Source organism: Pleuronectes platessa, chromosome 11 (genome assembly GCF_947347685.1).
Source record: "Pleuronectes platessa chromosome 11, fPlePla1.1, whole genome shotgun sequence".
Taxonomy (NCBI): domain Eukaryota; kingdom Metazoa; phylum Chordata; class Actinopteri; order Pleuronectiformes; family Pleuronectidae; genus Pleuronectes; species Pleuronectes platessa.
Window position 1 is genome coordinate 14,503,805 of NC_070636.1, and position 14,549 is coordinate 14,518,353.

Consider the following 14,549-nt stretch of genomic DNA (forward strand, 5'->3'; position numbering starts at 1 on the left):
TAAATATTATAAATATATGATATTATATCGTCAATAATCCGATATGTATCTATATTGTCATTAAAAACATGTAACTTATTAGAGAGTTTTATTTAGTTATTGTTAATAATATTGTATTATTATTAATATCATATCATTCATGTTGTTATTAAATAACTTTTGTGAAAGCCCACTTCCGATATCCTTCACTTACTTTCAAACATAATACTTGTATTATTTTTGTTATTTCTGTGTCCACATTTTTACTCCACTGTACAACATCTAGAGATATTTTATCTCCTTATCTTGAACTTTTACTTTAAAATAAATGTGCATTTGGGACTCGTACACCATTACACTGTTGTTATGAATCAGGTCTAACGGACAGTGTTGTTCTGCCTCTAAGAATGAAAACACTGCTGAAGTTTGTACATTAGAACCAATGATCATCAACGGATTCTGACACTTCTTCTGCGTGTGAAACATGGAGCAGTGACAGCGTGGTTTTATTTTGAACGCAGCGGAAGTGCGTGTGCTCCTGTAATGGCTGCTTCGTATAAAAGCTTCTCAGTAGCGCTGAGCTTAGCTTCACAGTGGTAGCTGGTTGTTTTCCTCATCGCCGCCCGGGGTCCCCACTCGTCGTCGCCGCCGCTGAACTCCGCCGCTGCAAAACCCGTCGTTACTTTTCCAGCGGCGCTAAAGACGGACCACAGGCTACAGGTTTGTCCCTCTGCGTGTGGCGCTGTGTACATGTGACGTGAAGCCGAGCTGTGGAGTCCCGTACAGTGCCTGTCAGCCATGTTACTGTATATCAATCAATGATGCAGCTAGCCACAGTAACCGTGTTTATTTTTAGCAGCTAACGTGCGCTCACTGCAATGCAATGGAGCAGATGTCGGCGCCGTGTATTTGCTTGAGTCGGACGTTGTTGACATTATGACGGCGACATGAATGTTAATGTAGACATGACATCCGCGGGATTTTGTTTCTGGGGAAAAAGTGTGGTGGCTGCATTAACTGTCCGCTGATGCGAAGCTAAGTGGTAGCTAGCGAGTTGTGGACCAGCCGTGTACAGAAATCAAGCCAAGGCCCCAGACAACAAACCCTTACCGTTCTGTTTCTGGACGTCATTAAGCATACATGCACATAGACCGTAGATTTGAGGCTAACCGGTTAGTTATTTGCTTTCTGGCCGGTACGACTGTTTAACTTTAAGCCCCGTTAGCATTGGATTAAGAAAGATCATGCTCCCTAGAAGACAGCGAGCAGTACACGTCTGATTCACCACCGTGTTACTTCAAAACATCCCTGAATGAGTCATACACGTGTTGTTATTGTGTCATGTCGCACAGATCTGTGTTTACTTTGAGCTTGTGGTCGGGATGACGGCTGCTTAATTTCCAGCTACATGTCAGTAAATCTAACAGATCTCACTAAACCACAATGTCAACACTGCACTAACGTGTGGACCCCTCCTCGCAGATGGACCAGCAGGACCAATCCTATATGTTTGCCAGTCTCACGCGGCCCCACTCGGAGCAGCTGCTGCAAGGCCTCCAGCTCCTGCGGCAGGATCATGAACTATGTGACATTGTCCTGCGTGTGGGCGATGCCAAGATCCATGCCCACAAAGTAGTGCTGGCCAGCATAAGTCCTTACTTCAAGGCCATGTTCACGGGTAACCTGTCCGAGAAGGAGACCTCTGAGGTGGAGTTCCAGTGCATCGACGAGACTGCCTTGCAGGTATGTTCGGAGCCGCCGGTCATTAACTGCACTCACTGGTTTTTATTTATGTGACATGTTTACTCTTTCTGTGGCAGGCCATCGTAGAGTACGCCTACACTGGTACTGTGTTTATCTCCCAGGAAACGGTGGAATCTTTGCTCCCGGCTGCCAACTTACTCCAGGTTAAGCTAGTGCTTAAGGAGTGCTGCTCCTTCTTGGAGAGCCAGCTCGATGCTGGGAACTGTATAGGCATCTCTCGCTTTGCAGAGACGTATGGCTGTCACGATCTGTGCCTGGCTGCAACTAAGTTCATCTGTGAGAACTTTGAGGACGTCTGTCAGACGGAGGAGTTTTTTGAACTGACGAGGGCCGAGTTGGACGAAATTGTGTCCAATGACTGCCTTAAGGTGGTCACGGAGGAGACTGTATTCTACGCCCTGGAATCGTGGATCAAATATGATGTAACTGAGAGACAGCAGCATCTGGCACAGCTGCTGCACTGCGTTCGCCTTCCACTCCTCAGCGTCAAATTCCTCACTCGCCTATATGAAGCCAACCACCTTATACGAGATGACCACGCATGCAAGCACCTGCTCAATGAGGCCCTTAAATATCATTTTATGCCAGAGCACCGACTTTCCTATCAGACAGTTCTGTCCGCACGGCCCAGGTGTGCTCCCAAGGTGCTGCTTGCAGTCGGAGGCAAGGCTGGACTGTTTGCCACACTAGAAAGGTAATGATGATAATGTCTGGATAATAATTTAAGCACTGTTATAAAGGTAACTTTCAAAATGTCTGTATTGTTTAAGCCTTTGGTATGATCTGTTTAAAAGCGATCAGACTAATCAGATTCTGCCCTTCTCTCACAGCATGGAAATGTATTTCCCTCAGACCGATTCGTGGATCGGACTGGCCCCTCTCAGCGTGCCACGGTACGAGTTTGGTGTAGCAGTGCTGGACCACAAGGTATATGTGGTGGGAGGCATTGCCACACACATGAGACAGGGCATCAGCTATCGGAGACATGAGAGCACAGTGGAGAGCTGGGACCCCGAAAGCAACACCTGGTCCTCGGTGGAGCGCATGGCCGAGTGCCGCAGCACCCTCGGGGTGGTGGTGCTGGCCGGAGAGCTGTACGCCCTGGGGGGCTATGACGGGCAGTATTACCTTCAGTCGGTGGAGAAATACGTCCCTAAGTTGAAGGAGTGGCAGCCGGTGGCACCCATGACAAAGTCCCGCAGCTGCTTCGCCACTGCTGTGCTGGATGGAATGGTGTACGCTATTGGAGGCTATGGCCCAGCCCACATGAACAGGTAAATCCACTGAAAATGGTTATGCTGCCTGTTTGATCTGAGTTTAATGAACCCATATGGAAGTGAGAAAGTGCTGCAATCTTGTGTTTGTCTGTGTCGAAACTGTTAATAACACAATCGTACATATGTTGTACAATTTTATGGGTTGCATGAATTATATTCCCCAAAAATCAGTTTCTTCATATATAATCAAAACCTGCAACTCCATGTAGTTTTGTCCCTATAGATGACATTTGACCTAAGATTTGTAAGGTTGTGGTGCTCTGTCGCACCTATTTTAAAATAGACCTTGATCCCAGTGAAAAGCTTGTCAACCCTCTGAGATCTCCGAATCCAACTCTCTCTCAAGGTCTTGTAGTTATTTAATTGAACTGGCAATCAAGTGAAGGATGTCAAGTGTCTCTGAGAAAAGGACCAGGAACCTGTTAATGAGTGAAGAGGAGTCGGAGCATGAGTGGTTGCTGAAGTTTCCCTGAGAGGCTGCCTGACTGTGTGCTGCCAGTTCAGACCTCTGTTGTTGCTGTAGATCTCTGGAGAGCCGTGTCTCTGTTGCTCGTTTCCTTGACTCCTGAAACTCCTCAGGAGAATGTGTTTGGACAAACAATCTTTGGGGACTGTTTTTTTCTTTTCTTCCCCCAGTGGCTTCTAGCACACTGCAAAACAACCCCACATTGCCAGGGTTTCATTTGACTGTGTGTATGAGTGATTTTGTTATGAGACCAAACGAACACACTTTCTGTAGTTTGAAATAAGTCTTTTGAGTAATTATTGCTTTTTATGTAGTATAGTGCTGAAAAATTTTGCGTGTGTATGTTTCCTGCTCTTGAAACATCTTTTGAAGTGCGTTCAGATGTTTTTTGCTTATCATATCAACTTAAAATATAAACATCTGTTCCAAAACAGCCTTTATTTCAGTCCATGTCTGTATGTTCATATATTTGTATACATTGTTTGTAGAAACTTGAAGTCAGACAATGATAGGAAGTCTATTACAGTTTTAAGCTGGGTATTGTAGGGAGCTGTGAAATGGATCAGTTACTGTTTGGACTGCAAGTTACTGAAAAATCAAAGATATTAGTAACTAAGTAAATCCTTGAATCAAAATGTGCAACTTGATTACCTAAAACGGTTTCTTATTTGATGTTTGCAGATTGTGGACAGATTTTCAAATATGTTGCGGGTGGGTTCACTTCACGACAACAAGGTTCCCTCTTCAAATCCTAGATGGTTCTTTCTGTGCAGTTGGCATGTTCTCTCCATATCTGCGTGGGTTTTCTCGGGGTACTCTGGCTAACTACAGGCCAAAGACAAGCAGATTGATGTTAGGTTAATTGAAGAATTGAGCGTAGATGCAAGTGCTAAATGGTTTTTGTCCCTATATGTTGGAAGATCTGTCCAGGGTGTCTCCCTTCTCTCACCCAATGTCAGCTGGGATTGGCTCCAGCTCCCCCTGCGACCCTCATAGTATAAGCTGTAAAGATAATGGATAGATGTATTATCTAATGGTACATGATTTGACGGGTGGTAATGCAATGTGAGTAAATATTGTTTGTTTGAAAACCTGATGTGTTAAAGCAGTGATCTTCAACAGGGGGTCCGCGACCCCTAGGGGGTCCGCGGGGGTACTGCAGGGCGGTCGCCAAATTTTTGGTTGAAAAGACAATTTTTTTTTTTTTTTTTTTTTTTCAAAAGAAATGTTTCCACAAAATTCACCTCTTCAGAACCAGGATTGTATATATTGTCTTTAGATACACATTGACATGAATTCAACATATTGTAGCGAACGGATAAAATGAGGCAGAAGACGTTATCTTTCAGTCAGCAATGCACACATTCAGCTACACACAGTAGCTCTCTCAAGCTGGGCACCGGTTCACAGCCCCTTTCATGCAAATACGACAGCACAGCACTGGCCAATCAGATCGCGTTTATGCTCACGTCTAAAGAGTGCAAAGCTCAAAAATAAAAGATGGCGGACCAAACTCTGTAAATGGTCGTATTTGTAACTAAAAGTTGTTTGTTTGACTTTTTTTTGCTTCGATTTTAAAAAATTTACAGAGAAATAGACACTGTACAATGTTAAAAAAAAAAAAACATTACTGTAACTGAAAAATAAGTCTGAGAGGATTTGCGAGGTGTCTGAGCCACCTTTCTAATGTTAGCATGCTACTACCCACAAGGGTAGTATTGAATGCACAATAACAGGGTAGCTATGTTTATCCATGGCACTAGGCCCAGAATAATATAAACACTATTTTATGCAATTTATATAGTAGGGGGTACCTGCTCCATCTCGCCATCAGTTTGGGGGACCTTGGCCTGAAAAACGTTGAAGACCCCTGTGTTAAAGTATAATCTGACACAAGGGTAAAAAGTAGTGCTGTCAAACGATTCAAATATTTACCCTATTTTGAAATAAATAAAAACATAAAGCTGCAGCCTAATAGCTTAAAAATATATATCTTAGTTGGCGAAATATTAAAACGAAAAGCGAGAGCAGGTCAGACTGGAGGCGAACACAGAAACTGAAGCTCGGTAGAAACCAACTGCAGCTTCTGCTCTGATCAAGAAGCTGCGGCGCTGAGCTCTGAGCAGCTGAGACCAGAGAAACTGTCTTTTCACTGTTTCCATAGTTAAGAAGCAGTCAGTCAGTGACCGGCTGCTTCACGTGAACGAGCTCTGATCTCACTGTGTCTCTGAGCGAGTGGGCGGGGGTCGGAGTCCACCGCGTGCGTGTGCGTGCGTGCGCGTGCGTGCGTGCGCGTGCGTGCGTGCGTGTGTTCTGATTGGTGGTTGACTCCGCAGAGCTGCCAACTCTCAAAGCGTGAGAGTTGGCAGCTCTGCGTTAATCTTGCGAGAATCGCAAAATCGTTAAAAGCTTAAAAAATGCAAAGCGCATAAAACCACAACTATCTGCCCAACTCTGTACCACCAGTTGTAAGTGACATGTCATATTCAAATGAACTGAGTTTTATTTTTTAACCTGTGTTATTTTGTTCTGCGCAGCGTGGAGCGGTACGACCCCAGCAAGGATGCCTGGGAAATGGTAGCCCCCATGGCAGATAAGAGGATTAACTTTGGAGTAGGCGTCATGCTCGGCTTCATATTTGTGGTTGGTGGACATAATGGAGTGTCACACCTGTCCAGCATTGAGAGGTACGATCCACACCAGAACCAGTGGACAGCCTGTCGGCCGATGAACGAACCTCGCACAGGTGAGTTCATGCCCTATTCATTCTTATATGATTAAACCCACTGTTGGAGGATATAATGCATCTGCTGATAGTGTTTCATCAAATAAAAGGAGAATGACTCCTAACTAGCCACATATGACATCACTGTTTTACAGGTGTAGGCTCTGCCATTGTGGACAACTACCTCTATGTGGTGGGAGGTCACTCTGGGTCGTCTTACCTGAACACTGTCCAGCGCTATGACCCCATCTCAGACAGCTGGTTGGACTCGAGCGGCATGTTGTACTGCCGTTGTAACTTTGGCCTGACTGCCCTTTGACCCATGGCCCAGCTGGCTAGGACCCAATAAGAGAACTTAGACACGAAGACTTTTCTTTTTTGTTGTCTCCTCCTCCGTCCCACATTCATCCTCCAGGTGCAGGGTAGCGCTGCACAGCAATGGGAACACCAGAGGAGAGGATGAGAGAGCCTGCTGGGTGGATCAATGTGCTGGGCGAGCTGGCTGGAGAGAGAGGGGGACCACAGACATGGCTGTGGCGATGAAGAGCTACGAAGTTGCGTGGATGTGAAAGGAAGAGAGTTGGACGGCTGCTGTCACGGGCACAAGGAGACGACCGCTCTACTGCTGCTGGACCACAATAAGGACTCTGAGCCATTTCCCAGAGGATTGTGGGAAAAATCTTGTCACTTTTTTCTTCATTATTCTGTTATGTCAGCACACATTTGTGTTTTATTTACGTCATACCATTTAACACCTACATTTTTTTTTTTTTTCTCGTTAATTTCCCTGCTGCAAAACGGAACCATATCTTCAAACTTTAGAACACCGCTTGTGTACTTGTATGAAATATGTGGTTGTCGGCCATGTTAGTGTGTATGTCCGTGTGTATGCTCGAGGAGTAAGTGCATGTCAGATAGGATTGTTTTGCTGCGTGTTTACGTGCAGAACCGATGCTCGTGCTCAGCGACCCACGAGCTCTGCATCAAAATCAGTGCTTCACAAAAAAAACGTTGGAATCTTTATATTTTCTCAAAAAGGGCTGCCTTTTTTCCTCTCTTGTAAATTGTCTAAATGAAATATATATAGATGAATATATCCTCTAGTGCATTGCCTGTAAATGTTTTTTCTGCACTGGGTCACTAGCGTGTGAATGTATGTGTGTAGTTTGATTCCAAGGGTCAATTTAGAGGTGAATGACGAATTCTCCTCGTTGTTTGCCACTAGTCTGTCATTCTTGGAGCCATGTTAAGAAAATAATGATCCCCATGTTCTAGCTTCTGTTACAGCCTCTTGAGGTCGGGTCATGCACTTGCTACTCTTCACAATAGTTGTAATCGACCCTGGCCCTATGTTCACCCTTTGGTCTGTACACGATACCAACTGGTGCTATATTTAGGATTCAGCTGTTTGTCTGTGTTGCCTCACACAATTAGGTCAATCTCTGCATCATTACAGCTTTACATGTTTAATCATATTGATTTAAATGCGTTAAAACCCTAAATGGCCCCCAACGATGCAATAAAATTAAGTCGTACTGAAAGGGACGTCCTTTGGTTGGACAACCACAAACCTCTGCCCCCATAATTCCACCCCCCCATCAAAAATCCACACTGTTTTTTGTACTATTATGTTTTATAGGCATTTAATGTCTTCACATGATCCCTAATGCAGGATATGAGCATGCTTTGCCTTGTCTCAACACCTGGTGCCCGTACAATGTAACTCTTCACTCTCGCCTCCAATCAGGTGTGTGAGAAGTCTGTATGCTCGCCAACCTGCTACCAAACACGCGGCCATGGTCTTGTGTGTTAGATCAGGTTCGAGGTCATTGGTTCAGTTTCATGTAAAGTGCCAAAACATGCACCTTATTTTTGTATTTATTTTTCTCCGTTCGTCCAACCCCTAGGGCCAGAAACTGCATCCCTCTTTGAATTGAAACACTTAATCATTGCTAATGTATTAGCGTCACATTCTTCCATACTGTCATGGTTATGGAAGACAAAGCACCGTGGGCTCTGTTAGCCACCTCAGGCCAAGTCGTCACTGTCACCAGTCCTGTGTCTGGGAGAGAGAGCTGATTAGCTGACTGAGTGTACGTCTGGGTGTGTATTATGACCCCAGGCTGGCTGAAGGTGCAGCTTCGGGCTCCACTGACAGAAAGGTCAAGCGACGCACAGCATTAGAGGGGGTGCCAAACTAGGAAACGACTTCTCGTGGTGCCACTTTGTTGAGTCACTGTCGGCGTTCAAGTCTAGTTGAGTTGTTTTGTGCACTGAGGTTTGCACATACATGAAAACTTAAAACCAAGCTCTGCATTGCACTTACCAAACTATTTGATACATATTGTAATTTGTACATGTTTTATAATTTAGGTTGACGGCATTTAGAAAATGCAATATTATTATTTTCTGTTCCGTGTGTGGACGAGTGTGTTTTGTGTTTGTCTCTTTTAAAAAGCCAAGGCATTTCATATTGTTGAACCCCCTCCCCACATGGCATGTCCGTCCAGTCACTTTTGGTACCATTGACTTTGCCTCATCTTAATTGACATTTTGTGTTGTCATTTTGTTGTGCATGCTGTTTAATTTTGTACAAGGCATATGTTTATTTATCTAGATTCTAATGGATAGCTCACAATTTAATGAATTGGTGCCAAACTGAAGTATACACATGAAAATACTGATAACCAGCAGTTTTTAACCATGTACCGGTCATGTAAACAGGACATGTGCTCTTCCACTTTAATGACATTTGCCTTGTATGTTGGTCAGAGTGTCACTGGTGAGACTTAGTCTGTCGCAGATTGTTTGCCTCACCATGTGGAGTGTAAGCAAACTGATGTATGTTCCTGCATAATTATTTTATGAAGATGTGAATGACTTCTTTTATTCGTATTTATGATTTGTATTGTTTATGTTCTGTAACCAGATTCTTTTTGTCTACTGTAATGGATTTTGTTATGTCTCTTTATCACAGCACAAATCATGCAGGCGTGAATGTGCTGCTGCCATGGTTCATCTAGCGTCAATGTTACGTGTAATGTCATCATCTGAGGTGTATACTAACTACTACTTTTAGAGCAAGGCTGATGAAAAGCTGCAAACGTTAATCTGCAAAAGGAAGGCGTGTTTAGAGTTAAGTTTGTGTGTGTATTTTTTTGTAATGGCCTAACTAACCAATGTCCTGTTTATTTTTGCCACCACTCTCACCAAAGTGCTTGTTCAAAGAGAGCAGATGGACGACGACTAACACCTGGTCTGCGACGGCCTGCCACTCTTAATGTTTGTGTCTGACAGAAAAAAAAATCCTTTTTGAAACTGATGTCAATGTTTAGCCAAATGACCACTCTGCTTCTTTTACGTCCCCCCCCCCCCCCATCGTGTGTCCGGAGTAGTGAGGTGATGGCGATCTTGAATTTTATATCCTGTGGATTAATACTGGAAGTACAAGATAACCCTAGGTGTAGGAAAAACGGTAGCTTTTCACATTTTGACCATGTTTTTGATTGAAGACATTTTACATACATTCTAGTCAGTTTGTGTGGTGCAGTTGTACCCAGTATAAAAATAAAATGCCTGCCTTAAAAGGTAGTCTGCTGTTATGTGGCTCTTTTGATCCTCATCCATTCTGTTCAGACGTGCAACACGAATAAATCAATACACACGTAGGCCAAAATATTTGTATTTTTCATTTTAAAGACAACGTTTGCATAGAAAAAATTGCCTTGATAAAGGATTAATGCTCAACAGAGCTCACTTAGATACTAACTCTCATTGGCAGAGGCACCGTGTGACACCAACAAATCTTTTTAAAGTTATAAAAAGTAATATCTTCTGTGGAGGAGAATGCAGTATATGCTGAGTCAATGCTGCCAGCTTAGTGGCCTGGTAACATTTAAATGTACAATTGTACTTTTAACATTCACTCATCCCAAACATGGTAAGAAACAAAAGCTGACCTGTTAACCTGACAGGGACCTTCACCTTGTTTCTGACCCTCACACCACAGTCTACATACAAAAAGCACCAGTTCAATTTGAGCAAGGGCTGATATGCATAAATGTAGAGTTTAAAACACTTACAAATGTGGTACACAGTTAATGTAATCTCCTTAATAGAAATGCCCCCTCATGGTGTGATGAATTTAACAACTTTTTTGTGACAGATAATTCACTCAATGTGCATTATTCATCGATATGGTCATTTATGATTATCAACCCAGAACTATTATAGTCCATTATATTCTTGGATTCCAAGCATGCCTCTAGAAAAAGTTAAGTAACTTTCAATTTGCACAGTGAGCTTGCTGCAAGCATTCAGGTGAAATGAAGCATGTCATTCAGCACTCTCACAGCCAACAGTAAGCAAATGCTGACGGGAAATACTAAAAGATTCAAATGATGCGATAAGTAGAGGGAAATGGCTACGATCATGTGATGCCCAACATGGGGTCATATCAAAATAATCATAGGAAGGGTGGATGAATGCTTTCACTCCTATGCTTAGTGCGTCTCCTGCTCATCATCCATCTTTCCGTACAGTTCACTTCTCAGAGGCACGGGTGTAGACCAGAGAGGACAGCAGCAAGAGCTCGGGCGGCTTGTGTAACAAGATCAGATTGTCGCTCCTCAATCCGTCATAGTGCATCCAGCAGCCGTCAATCTGGAAAGCTGCAGAGTAGTGATGCTCCTCCTTGTTGAAGAGTGTGGCGCCCTCAAGTAAGTACCTGTGAAGAGAAGAGGACACAGGAGGTGTTTATCTGTAATGTTGTGATCAAGGTGGTATCAGAGGCAAACTTACCTGCATCTGGTCTAAAAACATTTAATTCAATTAGTTGTTTAATGACGGCTGGGGCACGTTCAATATCAAAACCTTTTACACCATTTTGGTATGATTTCAGGATTGAGCGACATGTTTAATCGAAAACAGCGTTCAACAGGAATGGAGGTACATTTTCTTTGGTTTGGTGAGTGTGTCAGAGGTGCTGCGGTGACATGTACATCGAACATCAAGTATCTTTTGATGCATTAAACAAGTATTTAAACCCATGTCATCTACCTCCGACTTTTATTCCATAAAAACCTGAAATAACTACTCGTTACAGAGAGATATTGCAAACTACGCAGGCCGACAAAACATTTCTCACAAAATAAATAAATAAATAGAGGAAAATAACAAGTAGCATTAAATTAATGTGTAATTAACATAATCTAGTATGTCATATTTAAAAATATTCAAGGTATTTTGAAGGGCCTGGAATTCAGTTTATCTAAATTTCAAAGATCCTGCGGTAACCCTTTTAAGTTTATTGGAACCTCATTTTTTGTCTATTACTCCTAAAAAAACTAAAATAGTTTCTAAAATTAACTATCACTATGCTTTCATTTAACATTTACTACTGTTTTTAGCCTCCTTTTATGACGCTTAAATAGTTTTTAGATCTCTGCCTAAAAGCTGAAAGCATGGCCCTCTGCCAAAGCCATAATACTGCAGGTCAGTGCAGTGGGAGTTCATGTGATAGTGAATTTTACCACAGTGAGGCGGACTCACGCTGCTGTACACCAAACATACCTGTGCTGACAGAGAGCCAAGTGGTATGGAACGTAGGACAACTCCTCTGACTTCCATAGCTGCATATTCAGAATGACAAAGGGTGGGGGTCCGTGGCAGAAGACCCTCTGAGAGAACTCCCTCAGACCATCACACCTGTGTAAAAAGACGAACAATCGGTCACAGAAGTGGAACAAGACTGAACCGAGTCAGAGGGTCACAAACGTCTTCCTCGGATCTCACCCCAGTTCTGAGCAGAGGAGGAGCTTAGGGCAGAGGAACTCGTCCACGGCCGACTGAATGGGGTCTCTGTGAGGCAGCTCATGAGGAGGGCTGGTGGAAAAATGTGAGAATGACATTAACAGAAATGTAGATCCAACAACACCCCATTCAGGATTTGACCAACTTGGTGAAATGAAAATATGTCTGTGAAAAGAAAGTGAGGCAGCAGGGAAAGCATCCAGTTGGAGGTTGTTACAGTTTAGTACATCAAGGGGCACAAATCAAGATGGCAGCATTCGTATCTGGGATATTTTGGATAATTTCTGGAGCATGGGAGGAAGTTTAGACACGTTGTCCATCTTGTGCCTGTAGCATCAGGTTATTGTACTGCCTGTGTGGAGAATACCTGATGTTATATTAGACTGTCTGTGTGCAGTATACCTGATGTCATATTGTACTGCCTGTGTGCAGTATACCTGAAGTTGATTTATACTGTCTGTGTGCAGTATACCTGATGTTGTATTATACTGTCTTTGTCCAGTATACCTGATGTTGTATTATACTGTATATGTGCAGTATACCTGATGTTATATTATACTGTCTTTGTGCAGTAAACCTGATGTTATATTATACTGTCTTTGTGCAGTATACCTGATGTTATATTATACTGTCTGTGTGCAGTATACCTGATGTTATATTATACTGTATGTGTGCAGTATACCTGATGTTATATTGTACTGCCTTTGTGCAGTATACCTGATGGTATATTATACTGTCTGTGTGCAGTATACCTGATCTTGTATTATACTGTATGTGTGCAGTATACCTGATGTTATATTGTACTGCCTTTGTGCAGTAGACCTGATGCTATATTATACTGCCTGTGTGCAGTAAACCTGATGTTATATTATACTGTCTTTGTGCAGTATACCTGATGTTGTATTATACTGTCTGTGTGCAGTATACCTGATGTTATATTATACTGTATGTGTGCAGTATACCTGATGTTATATTGTACTGCCTTTGTGCAGTAGACCTGATGCTATATTATACTGCCTGTGTGCAGTATACCTGATCTTGTATTATACTGTATGTGTGCAGTATACCTGATGTTATATTGTACTGCCTTTGTGCAGTATACCTGATGGTATATTATACTGTCTGTGTGCAGTATACCTGATGTTGATGGTGGTCTTGATGAACTCCTGGAAGCGTGCTGGGCAGCTCCAGCTGGTGCACAGGCTCTCCTGTATGGTGGACATGAGGTTTTTCAAGTTCTTTGTAAAGTTCTCGTGCTCGTTGCCAAACAGGTCGATCTCCAACGCCGCCTGGTGGACCTCGGAGCGGTACTGTCTCTTGGACATCCTGTCCCAGATCCACAGCATCTTCACGGTGGAGTAATCGCAGGAGTCCATCAGGTAGAGGAAACACTCCACGAACGGCTTGCCCAGGAAGACAGCCAGCTCCCGGGGGAAGCCCTGGTTGTCCCGCAGGATCACGTAGAGGATCATGAGGAAGCCGTCGATGGTGCAGGTGTTCTTCAGGTTGATTTTGACGTACAGGGGGGTGCATGATATGGCTTTTCGTCCCGCCTTGATGGTGAAGACGCCGCCCCAGGGCAGCACGGGCCTCCAGAAGGAGCGGTCCTCCTTGTCATTGTTGTTGATGGAGGCTCGGATTTCCTCAAACAGCGTCTTGGACCTAAAGGCACATGATGCACGCGAGTTAGCTTAAATTTGATTGAGGTTTGGTCTGCAGCAGCGGTGTGGTGCTGGTGCAGTTTTGCGAGTGGGCGGAGCAACGTGAACAGACTATGTGCAAACAGCTACATGGAGTTAGCTTGCAGAGACAAAACAAAGCAATGGCATGAAGTAGTAACGCCCACACCTCCTCCAGGAAATACACAGAGCCCCCACACCTCCCCGTGTGACCAATTAGCATCTTGCTATCAACTTACCTCTCGGAGTGCGGGTTGTTCTCGGTGTGTCGTGTTTGCAGCTCTTCGTTGTCGCTCAGGACACAACATGTACTTTCCATAGCTCCCGGTGTTTCTTCATGTCTCGCGTCGGAGTGAACGTCAGTTGCACGAGTGTAGTGATTTCTCGCTCTTTCTAATGACAGTGTGAATGATGACACCTTCGCTGGCAGCAAAACAAACCTGCGGTGAACGTCACGTCAGGCCCAGGAACATAAACACTGCTGCTGCTGCTGCTGACAGGTCAGAGGGGCGCTGTGTGGACATACAGTGCTGCCCCCTGCTGGCTCTCTGCGTAGTTACACCCTCTCCTGTGTGAGAATGATAGATAGATAGATAGATAGATAGATAGATAGATAGATAGATAGATGGATAGATGGATAGATGGATAGATAGATAGATAGATAGAGCAAGACAGAGAGGTAGATATAGAGTTAGATAGACAGAGAGACAGAGAGAGACAGAGAGGTAGATATAGAGTTAGATAGACAGAGAGACAGAGAGGTAGATAGATGGATAGATAGATAGATAGATAGATTGGTAAATATAGAGATACTTTTTTCTTGAAACTGACTTATGAGTTGTATTGTT

At 43.6% G+C, this 14,549-nt stretch overlaps 2 protein-coding genes across 2 annotated transcripts; one reads left to right on the forward strand and one right to left on the reverse strand.

Annotated features, from left to right (window-relative positions):
• The first annotated feature begins 541 nt into the window (after positions 1-541).
• LOC128450509 (kelch-like protein 28) lies at positions 542-9,802 on the forward strand. Its single transcript, XM_053434004.1, has 6 exons — positions 542-699; positions 1,462-1,722; positions 1,800-2,437; positions 2,574-3,017; positions 6,024-6,232; positions 6,367-9,802. The coding sequence occupies exons 2-6, from the start codon at positions 1,462-1,464 to the stop codon at positions 6,528-6,530; spliced, it is 1,716 nt and encodes a 571-aa protein (XP_053289979.1). The 5' UTR covers positions 542-699; the 3' UTR covers positions 6,531-9,802.
• A 75-nt stretch (positions 9,803-9,877) lies between these two features.
• On the reverse strand, positions 9,878-14,242 carry c11h14orf28 (chromosome 11 C14orf28 homolog). Its single transcript, XM_053434005.1, has 5 exons — positions 13,941-14,242; positions 13,160-13,684; positions 12,005-12,094; positions 11,783-11,917; positions 9,878-10,937 (listed from the first exon to the last, which is right to left on the reverse strand). The coding sequence occupies exons 1-5, from the start codon at positions 14,018-14,020 to the stop codon at positions 10,754-10,756; spliced, it is 1,014 nt and encodes a 337-aa protein (XP_053289980.1). The 5' UTR covers positions 14,021-14,242; the 3' UTR covers positions 9,878-10,753.
• Positions 14,243-14,549: the final 307 nt, after the last annotated feature.